Source organism: Ostrea edulis, chromosome 1 (assembly GCF_947568905.1).
Source record: "Ostrea edulis chromosome 1, xbOstEdul1.1, whole genome shotgun sequence".
Taxonomy (NCBI): Eukaryota; Metazoa; Mollusca; class Bivalvia; order Ostreida; family Ostreidae; genus Ostrea; species Ostrea edulis.
In genome coordinates, this window is record NC_079164.1 from 75,789,951 (window position 1) to 75,810,519 (window position 20,569).

General features: G+C 36.4%; 1 protein-coding gene and 1 non-coding gene across 3 annotated transcripts in view; one reads left to right on the plus strand and one right to left on the minus strand.

Annotated features, from left to right (window-relative positions):
• The window catches only part of LOC125681162 (uncharacterized), a 16,123-nt gene extending 2,820 nt beyond the window's left edge, over positions 1–13,303 (plus strand). Inside the window, exons 4-8 of one of the 2 annotated variants that reach the window (XM_056160861.1) lie at positions 2,981–3,040; positions 6,095–7,896; positions 8,144–8,319; positions 9,505–9,683; positions 10,106–13,303. In XM_056160861.1, coding sequence (XP_056016836.1) covers positions 2,981–3,040; positions 6,095–7,896; positions 8,144–8,319; positions 9,505–9,683; positions 10,106–10,356 — 2,468 coding nt within the window. In that variant the 3' untranslated portion in view covers positions 10,357–13,303. Of the gene's footprint in view, positions 1–2,977; positions 3,041–6,094; positions 7,897–8,143; positions 8,320–9,504; positions 9,684–10,105 lie in introns of both variants that reach the window. The other variant, XM_056160854.1, reaches the window with a different exon arrangement.
• A 5,284-nt stretch (positions 13,304–18,587) lies between these two features.
• Trnac-gca (transfer RNA cysteine (anticodon GCA)) lies at positions 18,588–18,659 on the minus strand. Its single transcript has one exon. It is a non-coding gene; the product is annotated as a tRNA-Cys (tRNA).
• Positions 18,660–20,569: the final 1,910 nt, after the last annotated feature.

Genomic DNA, 20,569 nt, shown 5'->3' on the forward strand with positions numbered 1-20,569 from the left:
GATAAACCTAGAGCCTATGAATGATGCGAAGTTGATCGTTCGGATCTAAACTAGCTATATTTAGCGTATATCGCGTGATTAGGCACATTCCAGAAAATCCCTTTGAGATTGAAGCGGTTAAGTAGAGCGAATATATGTAAACATTGACTTAATGATGAAATACGCAACAAAGAGTGACATATTAATAAATTTTATGCATAAATAAATTATACTGAGGTCAAACATGGACGATAATTGCCCGTGTTCATATAGTATTTGATTGATTTCAGTATCCAAGGAAAGATAACTCTCATTATTAACATACACACAACGTACCGGAAGTATACAATAATACAATGTTTATACATTTCTGAATGATGAGTGAATCTTTATTTTCATCAGAATCTTTTTCATCACACTCACAGACCAGGTCCCCATACCCCTACCAGTGTCAATCTGTGACTGATAGTTGTGCGGTATTTAATTTGATATAGTCTAGAGGAAATATAGTAGTGACATTTCTTCCTCACTGAATTAGCTGGATTTTTAGTGTTTAAAGAAAAGTGGAGGGGGGGGGGGGTAAAAATGCTATTTGCCAAATTTTCAACAATATTAATTACAAGGCAAGGCAAATTTAAAAGGGGTCATAAGCTACAGATGATACAATTTTCACTTGCAAGTTGCAGTGCCACTAGTTACACTTAGTGACTTACTTACAGATAGATAAAGTAACTTACAGACAAATAATTTATTTATCTATCATTTCATTTCACATTTTTTAATATCATGGTTTGTACTTGAAGAGCCATTGCAATAAAGGGACATTATTGGTGTTACAAAAAAATCTGATCATGCAGTTTTGAAATTTCTGAATTCTGAAAAAATAAAAATAACTAAATAATAAACATTTCAACCATTCATTCTCAGACAGATTCTGATACCACTTGGCCCCCAGACTGGCCAGAGAGTTAATCTGCTTCTGTCAGTTCTGATGCAATTCAGCCCCCAGACTGGCCAGAGAGTCCAGTGTTTCGGTAAATTCTGATAATGATGCAACTCAGCTCCTCTTACCCACAAATTTATGTGTCTCTCAAACATTTTTAAAACCAAGTAGAGTTATCTCTCCTAGTGATATCGTATCGCTTACCCACGAAATTACGTCCCCAAGAACCAGCAAAATTTTGCTTAGCCACGAACATTGACCCCCATGAATTAAAATGATTCCATAGTATTTGATAATTAAATATTATTCAGTTATTAAGTTGAATTTCATAGACATGCTTCACGTTGAAAACCATTCAAATCACAAATTTATATCAAAACATCATTGTTAAAGATATGAACATTAAATAAAGAAATTAGGTACATTTATGTGGAAACTGAATGCAGACATACAGTTGCATGAAAGCTATGGTAGCAGCACGAAGACAGTGTATTGAAATTTCAGGGTGTCATATGATTCGTAAGTGATGCCACAGTTGCCAAACTCTTTGAACAGAGACGATATATTGAAAATTTCAGGGCGTCATGTGATTTGTTAGTGACGTCACAGTTGTTAAACTAATATACCCTCCAGATGGAGACCTAATATAGAAAAATTCAGGGTGTCATGTGATTGGCTTTTATCCAATCAATTATCTACAAATTTGTCTAAAGTGGGATAAACTGCAATATTGCACACCCCTAACATATTTCCTATTCAGTGTATACAAGATATTAGATCGTATGGTTAAAGGTCAAGTCAAACATAGTGAAATTGTGTGAGTCAATAATTGAAGTATTTTTCAGCCAACAGACTTCATCTTCACTGTGTAAATGGATGATGTCTAAGTCTCCAAAAAAAAAAAAATATGCCTATAAATTTTGAGGTCTCTAGGTCAAATGCCAAGGTTACAACTTGTTGATAAACTATATGTACTTAACATGTACCAGTGCTTTTTATACCCCCCGCAACAAGTTGTGGGGGGGGGGGGGGGGGGGGGGGGGTATACTGGAATGGGGTTGTCCGTCCGTCCGTCTGTAGACGCAATGGTTTCTGGGCTCTAAAGCATTATCCTTTCCACCTACCGTCACCATATCATATATATGGACTACCCATGGGATGAAGATGTTCCCTATCGATTTTTGGGTCAAAAGGTCAAAGGTCAAGCGCACTGGACATCGAAGTAGCAATATGGTTTCCGGGCTCTAAAGCGTTATCCTTTCCACCTACAGTCACCATATCATACATATGGACTACCCATGGGATGAAGATGTTCCCTATCGATTTTGGGGTCAAAAGGTCAAAGGTCATGCGCACTGGACATTGAAGTAACAATATGGTTCGGTTTGTCATGCCATTTGTTTTTTACACTCAGAAAAGAGGTAGTTTATACCTATTACGAACACCCTTTGGGAGATTGGGGTAAGCGGGGGGTATTCTTAGTGAGCATTGCTCACAGTACCTCTTGTTGTACTTGTTAACATAGTTCCACCCTCCTGTGACATCATAAGCTTTTGCAAAGTCAGTGATTTAACAAGATTTATGCTTGATAGGAACATAAATTTTGTTGGAGTCTTTTTCAATAGTTATTGTAAAAAAAAATCTTGTTAACCATAAAATATTTCAAAAGTCTAAGTTATACATGAATAATCAATTTATACATGTTTTAAAATATTGAATCCAAGGGCAATAACTCTGTGAAATTTTGATAATGCTGTTTAAGGAAAATTTCAATTTTCTGATGTTGATACAGGTATATGTGTGCTAATTAATAAAAAAAATTATTAATACCACAACATACTTATTTTATCATTTTTATTTGTTACTAATATATATTATTTGAAGAATCAACAATCAAATATCAGATTGAACCTATAATTCTAGAAGGATGGAATTTCTTTAAAAAACTACATGTAGTCAACATGCACCATTACTTTTTGTACTGGTTAATAATGTAGTCAAGTGTACTTATACTTTTTGTAGTGGTCAATAAACTACATGTTACTTTTTACTCAGCAGGCAGTCAGCAGTCTACACCACAAAGCGCTCAGATTTCACAATACAGTTACAATAATCAAGGCAAGTGACGAAATATTTTTTTTAGGTTTTTGATTTCTATATTTATTTCTCTGTCAGCAGAAACTTGCAATGTAGCTTCTTTGTGAGTCACTCAAGATAATGTTGCAATTTTGGCCTCTCTTGAACTTGTTAAAGAACAAGGTACGATTGTGTACATAAAAAGGCCCCCAGAAATTCTCCGATTTAAATGTGTCTTGAATCAAGCTTGATCTGTGTTTTGAATAAGTTAAATACATTCCAAGTATACTATCTCAACTTAAATCAAAGTTATTTCTTATTTTATAGCATTATTACGTCATGAATAAGAGTTCTTTCCGCCTTTTTTTCAAAAAGAGCTTGATAACTGTTAAATTTCATCCAGATTATTGCTTAGGAAAAGGTGTGCCCATTCGTCGAGCAAAATGAAATTAATATATATTGTGTATTAGGAGAAGATGAAAAATGTGTTTGAATATAAATTTGCTTGACGCATGGGCTGTATGTTTTCTGAAAGGAAAACCCCCTGAATTTATGGAAAATTTTCATTGGTTTTTGCATTTTTTGGCAATTTTATGCCAAACTTCACGCTCCTGTCATACAACACAAAGCAATTTTGGATCAAATTAAATGTAGTTTGGATTTGCTTATATATTCCTGATTTGAATGCCAGATTTTGGGACTCCTACTGAAATCATCTATTTTCTGGGCCAGATGACTATAGAAAATGTCTCTACTTCTTTGGGGAAACCTCTAGTCACAGATTTTAAGCTAGGACCTTTTATTCATATGATACAAAGAAGGTATGTCACAGCCTGATGATGGCTGATACTACCTTAAGCAAAATTTTACAAATTATGGCTAAAGAAAAACACCCGACATAAGTTTTTCACAAGCGTATTATGTACCGTTTTTAGCTCAACTGAGCTGAAAGCTCAAGTGAGCTTTTTTGATCGCCTGTTGTCCATCGTCTGTCCGTCTGTCTGTCCATCCATCTATCCGTCTGTAAACTTTTTACATTTTTGACTTCTTCTCCAGAACCACTGGGCCAATTTCAACCAAACTTGACCAAAAGCATCCTTGGGTGAAGGGCTTTCAAGTTTGTTCAAATGAAGGGCCATGTCACTTTCAAAGGGGAGATAATCACAAAAATAGGGTGGGGTCATCTAAAAATCTTCTCAAGAACCAATGGGCCAGAAAATCTGAAATTTACATGAAAGCTTCCTGACATAGTGCAGATTCAAGTTTGTTAAAATCATGACCCCAGGGGTTGGATGGGGCCACAATAGGGGATAAAAAATTTTCATACAAATATATTGGAAAAATCTTGAAAAATCTTCTTCTCAAGAACCACTGAGCCAGAAAAGCTGAGATTTACATGACAGCTTCCTGATATAGTGCAGATTCAAGTTTATTCAAATCGTGGCCCCCCAGGGGTTGGATGGGGCCACAATAGGGGATCCAATTTTTACATACAAATATATAGGAAAAATCTTCTTCTCAAGAACCACTGAGCCAGAAAAGCTGATATTTACATGAAAGCTTTCTGACATAATGCAGATTTAAGTTTGTTAAAATCATGGCCCCCGTGGGTATGATGGGGGCCACAAGGGCGATCAAAGTTTTGCATACAAATATGTAGGGAAAATCTTTAAAAATCTTCTCAAGAACCACTGAGCCAGAAAAGTTGATATTTACATGAAAGCTTTCTGACATAGTGCAGATTCAAGTTTGTTCAAACCATGGCCCCCGGGGGTAGGATGGGGCCACAAGGGGGGATGAAAGTTTTACATTCTAAAAAAAAGGGAAAATCTTTAAAATTCTTCTCAAGAACCATTGGGCCAAAGAAGTTGGCATTTACATGAAAGCTTTCTGACATAGTGCAGATTCAAGTTTGTAAAAATCGTGGCCTCCAGGGGTAGGTTGGGGCCACAATAGGGCCTAAGGTTTTACATGCAAATATATATGGAAAGTCTTCAGATATGGGTCAAGGTGACTCAGATGAATGATGTGGCCCATGGTACTCTTATCAAAAATGTCATATAGGGGTGATATCATTTGTAGCTTACATTGGTCTACAAACCTGTATACTGTGTTCAACACTAATAGCAATCTAATTAAAATTAGATGTTGGATCCACTCGCATACTCGCTACACAAACATCTAAAAACATCCCATAGAGGGTCACGTCAGAGGTCAAATTCGGTATCACTCTAGACTTATCGGCTTCAACAAACATTCAATGATTTTGCCAGCGGTGATTTCATTGGTCAATCGAATTTGACCTCTGACGTGACCCTCTACGGAATGTTGTTAGATGTTTGTGTAGTGAGTATGCAAGCAGATCTAACATCTAATTTCAATTAGATTGCACTAATAGTAGCCTGCTACAACTTATAATGGAGGGTGGGCTACTGAACAAGTCATTAAGTTTACCCTACAGGGATACTAGAAATTTATATACCATCAGGAAAAATAATCATACAGATAAATAAAAGAAAATGAACGTGTTCCAAATTTAAAAATTGTTGAATGGGAGATGTCTGGATATTTTTAAAATAATTGAATCCACTCCTTTTCTACCTCAACAATGCATTTGAAACTATAAAAAAGGTTGGATTCAAACAATGAATTGTTATAGAACCATGTGGAAGCACTTGACAAGTATCTCACCACCTTATTGGAAAAAAAACCCGAAACATCAATAGGAAACAAGAAATACAACGACAAATTTAGTTTGAATTAATATTCTGACTTCATTTTGCTGTAAAATGTAGCCAGAATGCAGTGGCATCTTTTATTTTTAAAAAAAATTCATGATAGACCTCCCCTACCCCCATCAGGAGGGATCATGTCCCCATCTACACCTTCCCCCTTCTTGCTTTGTGATTGGACCAGCAGACAAAGGCTGCTGGACAAAGTGGGTCAGTAACAGGACTAGAAGAACAGTACTGAGTAGTCCTGCAGGCTAGTGTGGCTAAAACGTTCGTTTCTATTCCAGGTATACTGGAGAAAAGAGTGATTCATGCTGAAGCTTGCATGACTCTGTTTTTAAAAATAAGTCCTTTATATTTCCAGGATATTATGCACCCCAGAATTCTTCCCAAGGTCAACAACCCAGTTACAGTACATCAACAAATACCACTCAGAGCTACCAACAGTACCAAGATACAACAGGCTACTACAATTCCAGCAATAACTATGACTATGCTGCATACCAAACAGGAAATCAATATCAGTCAGGAACCCAGCCTAATTACGACTCATACAATAGCACAAACTATAGCTACAATGATTATTATGGTAGTGGATATGATGCTTATGGGAATTACTATGGGTACAGGGATGGCTCTCAGGATCAGGATGCCTCCTATGGATCTTACTCATATGGTCAGAGTAATGCAAGTCAACAGGATGGGAAGGTATGGAACAGTAATAGTGCTAGTATCAGTACAGAGGGACAGCAGAAGATTGCTCCCCAAAGGGATCCTCGGCTGGAAAAAGGGAGAGGGAGAGGACAGGCACCAGGAGTTGGTAGAGGAAATGATGCACACCAGGTTCCAAACAATGAGAGGCTGTCAGAAAAATCAGGGGAAGGAAGAGGAAGAGGGACCACTGAAATTAGACCCAACAGGGGTGGCAGAGGAGGAGTACCTGGGCCCAATCGAGGGGCATACAATGGAAGCTACAGGGGAGATAATTTTGATGCAGGGAGACAATATGAGGACACAGATTACAGGAGAGGACCTTCACAGATACCTCCAATGAAAAGTAATCAAGATGACCCTCCAGAGAGAAAGAGGTACCATGATAACAGAGGAAGTGGATATGACCAAATGTATCAGTATGAAGATGAAACTTATAAATCTTATCCACACTCAGATAGAGGGTGGAATAGGGATGAATACTGGAACAGGGGATGGCAGGAGGGTTACAGAGATTCAAGAAGTGAGCCAGGAAGGGAAAGAGGAGGAACCAGGGGCCGGGGGGACCGAGGAGGAGGAGGAGCTAGGAGAGGGGGCATTGACAGGGATGGAATGACAGGTAGAGGGAGAAACAGGGACAATGGTGGAAACTTCAGAAACCAGCGGCCACCTTACACTCGCGGAGGATCTAGTCACAGAGGACGGGGTAGAGGAGGAACTAATCTCATGCAAAATGACAACAAAGCCTATGAGAAAAATCAGAGGCTTTTGCCAGGTAGAGACCAGAATCCATGGGAAGCAAACGATAGCATTCAGAATGATAATAAATTGACTCCTGGAAACAGAAATGACAGTAAAGACATTAAACAAGCAGAAAAACGTAAACTTGAGATAAAAACTGAGGAACAGCCACTAGTTAAGAAGCCATGTAAAGTGGAGCATAAGGTAGGAGTTAAATCCTCAACTTCAAAGCCATCGGTGGAAGAAGTCAAAACAGAACCTGTTAAGAAAAATGATCAGATCACCGTTTCTGAATCACAACCCCCACAACAGTCAGTGATTAAGGCAGAAGTTACTGTTCCAGAGGCCCCAATTCTGCCAGACAGCACCTCCAAAGACAATGTCACTGGGCCTTCTCCTCCAAAGAAAAAGAAAGCAGTAGAGGAGTTGCTGGTGGATCCAGATGTAGAGAAGGCATTGGAAGAAATGACAAGTCCCTTTTTCTGTAAACTGTGTAATTTGACAATCAGTCACCCTTCACAGGCACAGTCTCATTACAATGGCAAACACCATGCCAAAAAAGTAAGGTTGTATAAGCAGTCTGCAGCCTTGGAGGCCACACTAGCTAGGAAAGCGGCCCAGGGAGATCTGGTGACCACAATTAATCTTGTCACTGAAGTCAATCCAGCATCAGATGACAAACCAAAAGATGAAAATGTCCAGGCCATCAGTGAGGTAAAACGATTAAAAAGTCACAAGTACAGACAATCAAACAAATTCAATGTTTTCATGTAGAGAAAGTAAATTGCATTAAAAATCTTCACTTAAGAATTTCTAAAATAAGAAAAAACCTAATATGAACATTGATGATTTCACAGTAATATCTATAGCAGGTGTTATTTTTAACAGGAAATTTAAATTTCTTTTAACATCCAATGAAAGTCAATAACCGGTGGTTATTTTCTGTTGGGTATGATTTCAGAGTGTAATTGAGAAAATGAAAGATGAAAATGACCGTGTTTACTGCAAACTGTGCCAGGTTGCTTTCAACTCGCCTAAACAGGCTATTCAACATTACGAGGGGAAAAACCATGCCAAGAAAATGAAAGCTGCTGGCATCGTGCAGATATCGGAGACGGATAAACAGCATGTCAAAATGTGAGTGTACAATTACATCTGTGTATGTATCAGTGCTTTGTTAATATTTCTATCACATTTTGAAAATTGCCTCCTACTATTGAGTGTTATTATTCATTGAACAGCAATTTTATTTTGGGTCAAGCAAAAGTAGAAAGTTGATAGATCATGAGTACAATTTTTACATAAAAGGAAAGATTGTATGTAAAATGAGAATATTGTATGGCGGTTTTTTTCCGTGGGTCTAAGATTTGGCGATTTGCTGGATCAAAGGTATACTAATAATTTTAGTGGAATAAATTTTGGCGACTAGGGAAGAGTTATCTCCCTTGCAAATACTGAAGTCACAATTGAATGCATATTTGGCGAGTGAAATTTTGGCGGAAAGCTATCAAACCGCTAAATTAAGCCAAATTTATCACCCTGCGGAAAAAACCCGCTATACGGTATAAAATATCAAAGATATTGCCAAATAAAAACTGAAATACACATAGCATTGAATGTTAATTTCTATAGTGGACTGAGGTCATTCATTTTCATACAAGTGAGAAGTTGTGTACAGTAGAACACGGTTACAGAGAACACAAGTATAACAAATTCATGCTCACAGCGAACTGATTTTCATTCCCTGTAGTTTTAAAACATGTTATGAACTTACTGGATATAACGAAGCAAAATGATCTGTCCCCAGTGCAATGCTATAAGTGTGCTCTACTGTATAATGGGGGAATCAACACATTGGAGTTTCAAAGGGTTATTACAGAGGAAACAGTTGGAATTGTATATTTATATTATAACTGTCTATGAATATAGCTACAGATATGTATGAGCAGAACTGTACCAGTATTTCATTCATATTATACAAACAGAAAGGAAACCACATGATTGTACTCTTTGGCAAAACCATGAAAATTAATGCCCAGGAAATGAAATGAATCCATGTTAAAATATGTTATAACTCTATTGGATACTTTTAAATACAGATTACATTACCTTCACTGAAAAGTAATAAAGTTATTTTTCTGCATTGTTTCTATGTTGCTGTGAATCTTTCAGTAGAACTTGATATACGATGGTACATGTGACTTACTGATTGTCTCATACAATACCAATATTTCATTCATATAATATAAACAGCAGGGAAAGCACATTCATTTAGAGAAATAAATGACAGACAACCAAACTCTGGAGCTGATTCTCTTTCAGTGATGGCGCCGTGTTCGAGTGTAAGATGTGTAGTGTTCAGGTGACCTGCAATGAACAGTTACAGTCCCATTTGAATGGAGCCAAACACAAGGGAAAACTACGATCCCTGGAGAGAGCAGCTGACTCGAACCGAGGCAGATGGGGAGGAAGGGGGAGGGGGAGGGGCAGGGGAAGAGCAGGTAGGGAGGCCATTCTATAGAAACCCTTGTGAGGAAGTTTCTCTCTGTGCTGAAATAAAACAATTGCATGTATTCAATTTGTTTTTATGAATGCACAGTATATTTCCATTTAGCAAATTGTATCTTTTTAAATGTCACTAATAAATAGGTAAAATAGTCTAAAAGACAATTTTGCTGTAGATGAATTTGTAGCACTTGTGAAGGTCATTTGAATGTACACAGATAGTTATAAATATTTGAAATGCTTGTCATGCCTTTTATCAACAAAGTTTATTCACAAAATATTTATAGCATTTTGAACCAAGTTCAGAATATTTGAATAATCTACACAAAAATTAAAAAATGTGATAGGGTTTTTAGTACTGTTGATTTCTATGAATATTTACGGTAAATATATACACAATACAGAGGTCTTTGTTCAGGGCATGCTGGGTTTGCTGTAGAAGAACACAATGTTGTGACCATCCAGACACAGCAGCAGTCACGAAAGAGAGGGCGGGATTATTCCAACTTCCGAACTCCAAGTGGCAGCTATTACTGCAGCATTTGTAATGTGACAGTCAATGGTGAAAATCAGTTTGCTCAGCACATGGACAGTCGCAAGCACAAGAGCAAATATGCCAACCACAAGATTACTGAAGAAGAGCAGCAACAAATGGAAATGACCACCTAAAACTCAAATGGCCAGCCATTTCTTTTCTTACTCGCAAATTCACGGATGTTCTCCTTCTCTCTGTCTCTCTCAGAACAGCTTAGTTATCCCCCCAGAATCAGGGGCACGTTAATGTTGGCTCATCTGTCTGCCTCTCCCCGTGTCCGTCAGTCCGTGGCAAAAACTTTGAACATGGCCCGTGAGTTTTGATCTATAACTGAGAGGGCTTTGATGTTTATTGGTTATACCCATTGTGAAATTTGAAGATTCTGTGACCTCTCACCCACTTCATACTCTAACATTGCTTATTCCTTTTGAAAGTATTAGTGAGGGGTCTTTGGAATTTAGTGGATGAAATCCATGTTGCAAACTTCTTCAAGAAGTGTCACATTTTTATGATCCTGTAAGAATGACCTATGACCCATTTTAACATTGTTTATAACTTTTGAAAGAAAAGTGTAAGGGTTTTGATATGTTGTTGAGTTTAAAACTTTTGACAAGGCCTTTCTATTGGTCTATTTAAAGATATTCATATAAATTGGCTATTACATGTTGTGCTATTATCAGGAGCAATCTTGTTTCACCCACAGATTTTTTTTTCCATTTTTTTTATGATTGTCTATGATTTATAAGAGAATGAATATGTTATTCATGTGCAGTTGTATTTGTGTTGTTTCATTATTCAATGTAGAACACAACTGATATGGTACATATATTCTAGGAACTGTAAAATTATCAACACTGTAAGCTGTCTACACCCCACCCCCCTCCAAAAAAGGGCAAAAAAAAAATAACCCCCAGAGCAATGAATGAGCAGGAATATCTCTTATTTGTGGTAAATGATATATCATGTACCAGTATGTTGTAGAGGAGACAGGACAGATTTGAAATACATCAAAGTATTCATTTAGCAATATATGAAATAACTTTCTTTTTTCATAGTCATTATTAGTGTTTCACTGAATTGCAAAACATTTCCATCTTGGAAATTGAAGATGCTTGTCTACACATGTCAGATTGACTTCAGGAAATTGTAGTCACTTCAATGTTTTGAAATGTACATTATGTTTACTTCCATTAGTTGTATGTGTTTTAGGTCTGTGATACTGTATAAGTGGTAGTTTTAGTGAGACACGTTTAGCGATTTGTCCATAAATCTATATATTTAGTGAGAGCTAATTTTAGAGACTTGAGAATTCCTAGAAAAATAGCTATTACGTCTGATATAGAATAAATATTAGTGATATTCAATTTTAATGATCTCAACACTGCCGTTCATGATGCCAAAATTAAATTCTTGCTGAAAATTCTACTGATACAGTATCTGTCGAGTTTTATTAACCAGTTCATCATTCATTCTGCCAGTCAAGTAGCCCATTTACTTAGTCAGATGTTACTTTAAGAATGTAACTTCTGTAATTTTCAAACCTTCAAGTCTCAGCTTGGCTAGTGTTCAGATATTTGTTTACAATGGTGACCCAAAAAAATTTACTTTTGAATTTGAAAAACTTTCTGTAACACTGTCATCAATATGTGTTGCTTTTATAGAGTCCCACTTCATTGATTTCAGGTCCATGTTTTAGACAAAGGTGGTCCAACATATTCGTACTATTGGAAGGTCACTTCACTAATTCATCATCAGAAGTTCTTTACGAATAAATTGACACCTTAGGGATTGGGAATGGCTTGTTTTTATAAAAGCTCAACATAATGAATAAGGTGTTAGCTATTTATGCAGCCTATATAGTTCAATAAATATAATATCCCCTTTGTCTATTGAAAAAGTATTTTTATAATTTTTAAAGGTGTCATTGACATATGTTTGTACAAGTAGTTGATATGTTTGAATTTATGTGTTGGCTCATTTGATACAGTCGTAAATTCTCATAGAGACCTACTGAGTCAGTTTCTTCCCTGTGGCGTTTGAATTTCCACACAGAAAATAAGAATTTGACTTTTGGCTTCGTTTTTAAATTGAACAAATGAGGTATGACATACTGGTGTGGAAACAATATTGTTCAGATGCTATTTTTAAACTGGTTTTGTTTTGTAAAAGGTATGAAATATCATCCCTGAGACTTCTTGGGAAAATTATTGTTGCATGCATCTTTGAACAGCTGTTTCTGTAAATTATTTACCTGTCCACACAGCCTTCAGTCCTCATCATTAGAATCACTGTCTAATTTGTTGGGTATTTGAGGTGATAATTTGCATAACAGCAAAGCCATTATGTATAAATTTTCATGCTTTCCATTGTAGATTATCAACTCGCATACCCAACAAACTAGACGGCGATTCCTTATTTTAATGTTTGAAATAGAACTAAAAATCTAGAATTGGCAAATGAAATATACTGCCTAATAGAAATTGATATACACATGGCATTCCATGTTAATTTCCATAGACCCCACCCACTGACCTTCCATTTGCAGCAAGTGATAAATTGACATCCAGCTGAAAGCTGTGAGAAAAATTAACACTTTGTAAATATTTGTTGTTTATTGTTATTTTCACAGTGAGAGAGAGAGAGGGTGTGTGTGTGTGTGTGTTTAATGTTATTTTCACAGTGAATGAGAGAGGCTTGTATGTATTATGTATGTTTTATGAAGTACAGTTCATCAGGTTATAGGATTGATAGAAGGGGAATGAGCATGTATGAATTTACCACCACTGGGACACACGCACACATCAGATCTTACAAACATATATATATATATATATCTATATATACCCTGTATGTTTGATTAGACAGTGTTTGTTATCATGCTTGTAATCAGTACCCTAAGATTTTAATGGGCATTGAATAGCGTTGGGCTGAATGACCAGTCTATGTTTCTTGAAATTCAATATTGTACTTAATTTCTTGTTCAACTGGTTCAGTAGACAACTGATGTAATAGTTAGATGTTGTTTGATGCCAGAGATGCCATAAGAATGGTTTATAAAAATAAACTGGAGTTGACAATACACATGTACAGTTCTGTGGATTTTTGATGTGTATTTTATAATTATCAGCTGTCTTGGTATTCCACACAAGCACCTGCTTTTGGATCCTAGCTCACTCCCAGTGATCCAACATTGGGTGCAAAACGAAACCGAAAATGTGCAAAACAAAACTAAAAAGAAATATTTCTTGAAAATAATCCTTGGATTCTATGTCTGCTTTTCTCTATTTCTGAATTCCCAATAGCATTTTATTAAGCTTTTTAAATTACACAGTTTTACTGATGAAATATCCATTAAAACTGTAACTAAGAATTTGATAATAGCTAAAATCAGGGGCAGATCCAGGAATTGCAATTAGGGGGGGTGGGGGCACAACTGTAAGAAGCAGGGGGTTTGGGGGCCACCTTGAGGTCCCCAGTGGGTCCAGGGTGAAGCCCTGGTGGGAGCCCAGGGGTGCAGCCCCCGGAAGCTCCTGGAATTTACAGATTTTAAAGAGCTTGAAATATGTCTCCTATGTAGTCATTTTTATTATTTTCTGTCATTTTTGATAAGGTGAATAAAATGATGAAAATTTGTGAGGGTTTGGGGGAAATATGCTACATAATCATGTCTTCTAACACTTCGGAGAAAGAAAAAGTTTAATACTATTAATGGAAATAAATAATGACCTTTTTGCACTTGATATATGAAAAAATTCATGATATCAAATTTAAGAGTTTAAAAGGAGATATTAGAAGTAATGTCAATTTCTAATATTTCACATAATTTTCAAGGTCTTGTCTGAGAATTTAAAATGGAACTTTAAAAAAGGGGGGTTGGAGACCAATTTTTTTTAATTATTGGCGAAAATACTAAATTTTTAAACAAAATTTCGATCAAATTAATTTTAACACTTTTATAAGAATTGGTGTTCTGTTTGGAAAAATATATCAACCAAATTAATGAATTACAACATTTGAACAAGTTCCAAGTCTGAGCTACTTGTATCATAAATTATAAAACTGAAATACAGTATAGGGGTATAAAAATAGAAGATGTATTGCTGTAAAATCACGCAGATTTAGAACTTTTTGGTTAATCAATCCTTCCGCCATAAAAAATAGTCCCTGCAAAACCCTTTCAGAATTTGAATTGACAGAATTTTTTTCAACTGGACAGGGTTCAGTAATAAATGTGTGATGTGTTTGCACTAGTGGGATCAGTATTGAACCAGTAAATGCTTAGTTGTGGCATCCTGCGCAGTTGTGCTCAAAAGCTCAGGAGCTAACTTCCTTAATAAGCATAAAGGTTTGAATCTGTGGTACTTCACCTACAGCTGTCGACGTCTCATTATGAATAAACATTTCTCGATGGGACGTAAAATGACCAACCAACCAAATCGACTTGTTCGTTGTATCTTTTATCAGATAAATACAATATCGATTAATGAGGATCAAACTCCTTTATCTTGAAAGTCAGTGTATTTTTTAATTGATATGGATTTTGCAAGATCTCTGCGAGATCGTCTTTTCTATGTGATCTTTGTTTTGTAGCACGGGCTGCCGATATACTGGCATGTGAATAGAGTGTGGAGGAGGGACAGGGTCATACGTAGAACAAGTTCTTGCGCATCGAATCAGTTGAGAGATATAAACACCATATGCAGGTGATAATGGAATATTGCTACATAAATATGGGAGGTTGACGATGGAGAAGCTGAAATAATCGAGTTTGTCATAAAGTTGAATTGTTAGTTTGCCGTTGATATTTATTTTCAATAAAATATCGAAGTACAAAGTAGAAGTGAAGAGCTCGGTGGTGTCTTATATCTCGAGTTCATAGGGATAGATCGAATCGAAAATTGTTATTGATAAAACGTTACAGATAAAACGTCGCCGATATATCTAAATGTCAAATTAAAGGCTACAGGAAGAGATTTTTCTTCTAACGTAGAAATTTTTGAATAAATTCTGCTTCATAAAAATATTAAAACAGGTCAGCTAACAAAAGAGCACAATTCTTGCCCATGGGGATTCCAACAGACTGTTGGATGACCTGGTCACCAAAGACTACGAAGATATTGTCAATGAGGAACTCCAGCATATTTTTTATTTCAACTTCAGAGTACTTGTGCGTGGAACCAGAGTTGTGTTTAACAAAATAATTTTTTAGATGACTGATCACTAGATATGAATATTTCTGTTTTCCATATATGTTGAATCCCGTGGGGATCCGGGTTAGAATAGATCCCCAGTACCCCTTGCTTGTAGTAAGAGGCGACTAAATGGGGGCAGTCCTTCGAATGAGACTGCAAAAACCGAGGCCCTGTGTCACAGCAGGCGTGACACGATAAAGATCCCTTCCTGCTCTAAGGCCATAAGCGCCGAGCATAGGCCTAAATTTTGCAGCCCTCCACCGGCAATGGTGACGTCTCCATATGAGTGAAATATTCTCGAAAGGGACGTTAAACACTATACAATCAATCAATCCATTTATGTTGAAGAAGCAACTGTCTATGACGTCAAAAAGTCTAGTCTTTAATTGATCGTGAGGAATGGTCATGTGAAGTGTTGGAAATTCATACGTTTTGATGTTGTTGATTTGAAAAAGAGTTTTGCTATTTAAAATTTACTAAAAGTTCTTTTAAAAGAATTGTTTAGAATCCACATTTGATTTACACTACTTCTGGCATATGTAGTCGCACAGCATGTTTCTTATGTTATTATTGTTGGTTCATGCATTCCATATTTCATCCATTTTCACCTGCTCGATTAACTTCAGATTTACTGCAGCTGAAAAGAGGATACCAGATATCGGGCGCTGTGTGACATTCCCAAATTCCACCATTGTCATGATTTTGTTTTGTCATCTGCTACAAACGATTAATTATAGAAGCCCTCATGTTTTCTTTGGTACATGATAACTTTCTAGAATTACTGAACTCGACCAATGTTTGTTGGGCCCCACGAAACTACTAACAGCTTTTCATTTGACTCTCTGGTCTCGCAAAAGATTCCTGTTAGTATGCTCATGTGCTGATATGCCCATATGTTTTGAGATGTCCTTCTTTACAAGTGATGTCTTTGTACTGGTTATCCAATGTTTTGGGTCACCCTTAATTTTAGTTAAAATGGCAAGAATTATATATCTTTCTATATAAACTGGTATATGGCATGGAATACGCAATTTCCGAGTTGCCCAACAGTTCTTTCCCTTTGTAGAATTCTTACGAACAGTGAGACGCAAAACATACTATCGTCCACACGCGGTGGGTACAAATGCAAATCGCTGCCTTCATATATTGCTTAAAGGCCGATTATCAGACATCATGCAACCACCCTAACTGCAGGGACACACAATATTAGTAAGTTTATTAGTATCTAATAATAGAATAGTTCAAACAAAAATCGATAATCACCATTTCTGTTTGATTAAAATATCACTCGTGAAGAGGAAATAACAAATAATTTCATATTTAATTTAATGGCCTAATTCAATCAAATATTATTCTCCATAAGGTCTGTTTAATGTATACCAACGGCTGATATCAACAAAATATGCACTTTCATTACTTTCATCCGTATTTACATAGCTAGTCTATAGCATATGTATACGTTTTGTACCCACCCAAGCGTTCAACAGAACACTGAACGTACCTCTATCACAGAAGAGCTGATATCTCGGAAGTTGCGTATTGCTTCGGTGTTTCTGAGTTCTCCTTTTAGAATGAAGCATAACTCTGCCTGGTGCCAGTAATCCACCAAATCAAACTCTAGACAAATCTCAAAGTTTCCTTAGATCCTTTGTCAGTACGTAGTCCTACACCGTGTGCTGGACTCCATACGCTCCTGGAGATCCTGTCTAGCATTCTTGATCTTCTGTCACGTCTTTTCACTTTGACGCTACTCGCCAAACTGAATTATCGGATTGTCGGGATGAATCAACTGTTTCAGTTCATAACTTCTCCTGGAATCACTCAATGTATTTTCCACATGCATTCTTCCACTTCTTTTTTCTGCTTATCTTTAGGAACCATAAGGTGAACTAGAGTAAGTTGCTCTAGCCTTATTCAAGTCTTTTCTCTGACGTCTGCTTCTTCCTTCCTTCTTGGTTAGTCGCCTCCTGATGTTCATGTATAACTCAACCAGGGTTGTTATCTATTCACTCTTTTCTCTTTTTGAAATACTTCCGAGTCATCCATTTTATTATATATCCATCAATGTATCGTTCTTTGATACTGTGGATTTCACAGCGTGTGATCCGGTTTTCCGGATCACCACACTGTGGTATTCTGATTCCGTATCAGTATCCTCTGAAACTGATGCCGTCACAATGCATCAACGCAACGTTATTTGTGGAAAATATTGACCGCGTCACAAACGAAACTGCGTACACAAAACATAATTTCATGGTATGTCTGTGATTTTGATAATTTGGATTACATTTTTTATCTTATAAATGTGGATTTAAAATGCATAAGGGGGTATATAATAAATTTATCATTACTACAGTAACTTGATCCGAAGAGTTGGATCACGTCTCGTTGACAGGCGCGGATCATCAGATCAAACTCGACGCTTCGCGTCTCGTGTGATCTGATGATCCGCGCCTGTCAACGAGACGTGATCCGACTCTTAGGATCAAGTTACTGTAGTAATAATATATATATATCCTGTTGTCTTTACTCTGCTATTTGTCACCTCTGCTGGTGTCTTATGCTCTGGATCTGTTTATGCTCACCTTGCTGACATCATATGTCACAGCCTCAACCTTCCTATAAAAGCTGCTCATAGTCTTGGGTATTGTGGAGATAGTTATAACATCTGCATCAAAATGTTTATAGTCGTACTACTACTTCTGTCTTGTTCCAAGTTCATCCTCTTTAATTTGCTTTGCTCATCGTCAGTCAATTGGTTATAAGTAAGGCACACTGCCCTCTTGTGTCACAGTCTGTGGTCTTCTGCTGGCTTTGTCTTCCCATATTGTTCTTCGCAATTAATCCATTGAGACTTCATTCATTTTGTATTCTTTTCAACAATTGCATACTTTTTTTTTTTACATTCTGTATGTAGGCATAATTAATTGCGCTTTGATTGTAGTAAATGGGAGATACATCAAATTACACATAAGTTTATGACTTTTGAGGGTACACGTACTTCTCTATTTTTAATTTAAAAAAAAAAAAAAATTAATCCCAGAAGCATCTGGCGCAAATCTACATAAAATCAACATCCATCAGTACTTTCAGTACTTTGATTGTCGAATGTTATTAATGATCCCCATCCATAGTAAGCACTCTGCTGCAAATTATCTTAAATACAAAAAGTGAGGGGACACCCGGGTTCGAACCGGGGACCTCTCGATCTGCAGTCGAATGCTCTACCACTGAGCTATATCCCCTATATATAATATGAATTGTATATATAAGAGATTTGTTTGATACATGTAACAGCTGTTTATTCTCCCTACGTTTGGTTTGCGTGTTTATCTTTTGAGTATCGATAGTTCAGCACGCATTGACTTGTTGGATCACCATACACTGCTAACAAGGGCTTTAATCTAATACGCAATTTCCGAGTTATCAGCTCCTTTGTGAGGGTACGTTCTATAAGTTTTTAAATGAAAAATATTTTTGAAAAATTTCACATGGACTTTATAACTAAAGAATGACCACTATCATCTCTTTGTGTCAGAAGGTCCCGTGTCATCGTCATTTGGTCACGTGTGTTTAGAAACTGAGCACCCGGGATTGGAATTGAAAATTACGGATCTTTCGGACAGAACCTTAAAAACTTAAAAAATCTAAAACAGATAGTGTCTCAACTTGAGTGAACAATTCTCAAATCATGACAAATGGGATGTAGCATACATTTTAAAAAAAACCCAAACTGAATGAAACGTGATATGAAGTTTTGTACGATTAACATTCATCAATGAAATTCTACTATCAGGATTCACAAAAATGATGACCTCTATATGCATAAGTTATAGCAAGAAAATTCACAGAGAAATTTATGTACTTCACATTAAATGACGTCACAAACAGTGGTATTTGTACCATTAGTAAAACTGTCGTTAGAAACCAATTTCTGTCGCTTTACCATTGGGAAATGTCATATTATTTCACTATCCAATTTCTAAGCTGTATATTAACAAGTCTGCAGATCAAAATATTTGATTATTGTTTACTTTTATAATGTGTATTTCCCCAAGTCTTTGATTATGCAGTATAGTAATTTTGATAGTAAATTAAACCTTTGAAACCCTCATAAAGGGTACAGGCAGTAAGAATAAGAAAATTAATCGTGTTTAAACAGCAGGTTTGGAATAGCTTTATTCCTCAAGAAGATATTAACTGCTGTGAAAACAAACTTTAGACATATTATGACATACACAAGAAGTGGTATAAATCAAATGTGTATCAAAAAATTCCAAACAACTTTTGGCTTCTCCGTCGTCAACTTTCCATATCCATGCAGTAATAGGCCTATTCCTTTATAATCACTTGCATGTGATGTTTATGTCTCGCAACTCATTCAATACACGAGAGCATCTTCTGCGTATGATAAATTTTTATCTTCATAGAAACAAGACAAAATGACATTAATAAAAGAAAATACCTTGATTAAGAGATGATACATTGTATTTTGAATTTTGTCTTGGTTTCACATTGAGATACTTTAGGACTTGGATACCTTGTAATTGTTCAATGGTGGCTTTGTGCTTTTAGTCCATGATTAATACCCGTACTGCATGTCCATATCCTTTCAAAAAGGACTTGAATGAAACCACAAACAATACTAATCTAACAATAACGACTTTTGTGACTTTAACTGACTGATTAAAAACATCTTTTGATGGTTTTATATCTTGAACAATAACCCCTTTACAATGGAAAGGTTTTGGGTTTTACTTGAGAACAATATTCCCTGCGCACTGTGCGTTCTTGTCGTCCAACGAGAACGCCCAACTTATCATTCCAGAGTCAAAGAAAGAAATGACGTCCTGTATCCTGTGTAGCCTCGCAGAGTTCCACTGCTGCTGTGCATAGCTCTTCTCGGTAGGAATTGGAACTGTGGAATATTACAGGGAAAATTCATTTGCCTTTTGGAAATGAATTACGCACAAATGGAATTTGTTACCTACATCGTGCTAAAGTATTTTTATCCACGATTTTAGAAAAATGCTCTATGTTAAGATGCCTAGAAGGCTCGTTAATGTTGAAAAGTTTTCATACTAATAACTCTGAAAGCCTACTGGTAATATTTTCTGGCGTTTTCGACAGCTGTCATATCATACGTTCCAAGATT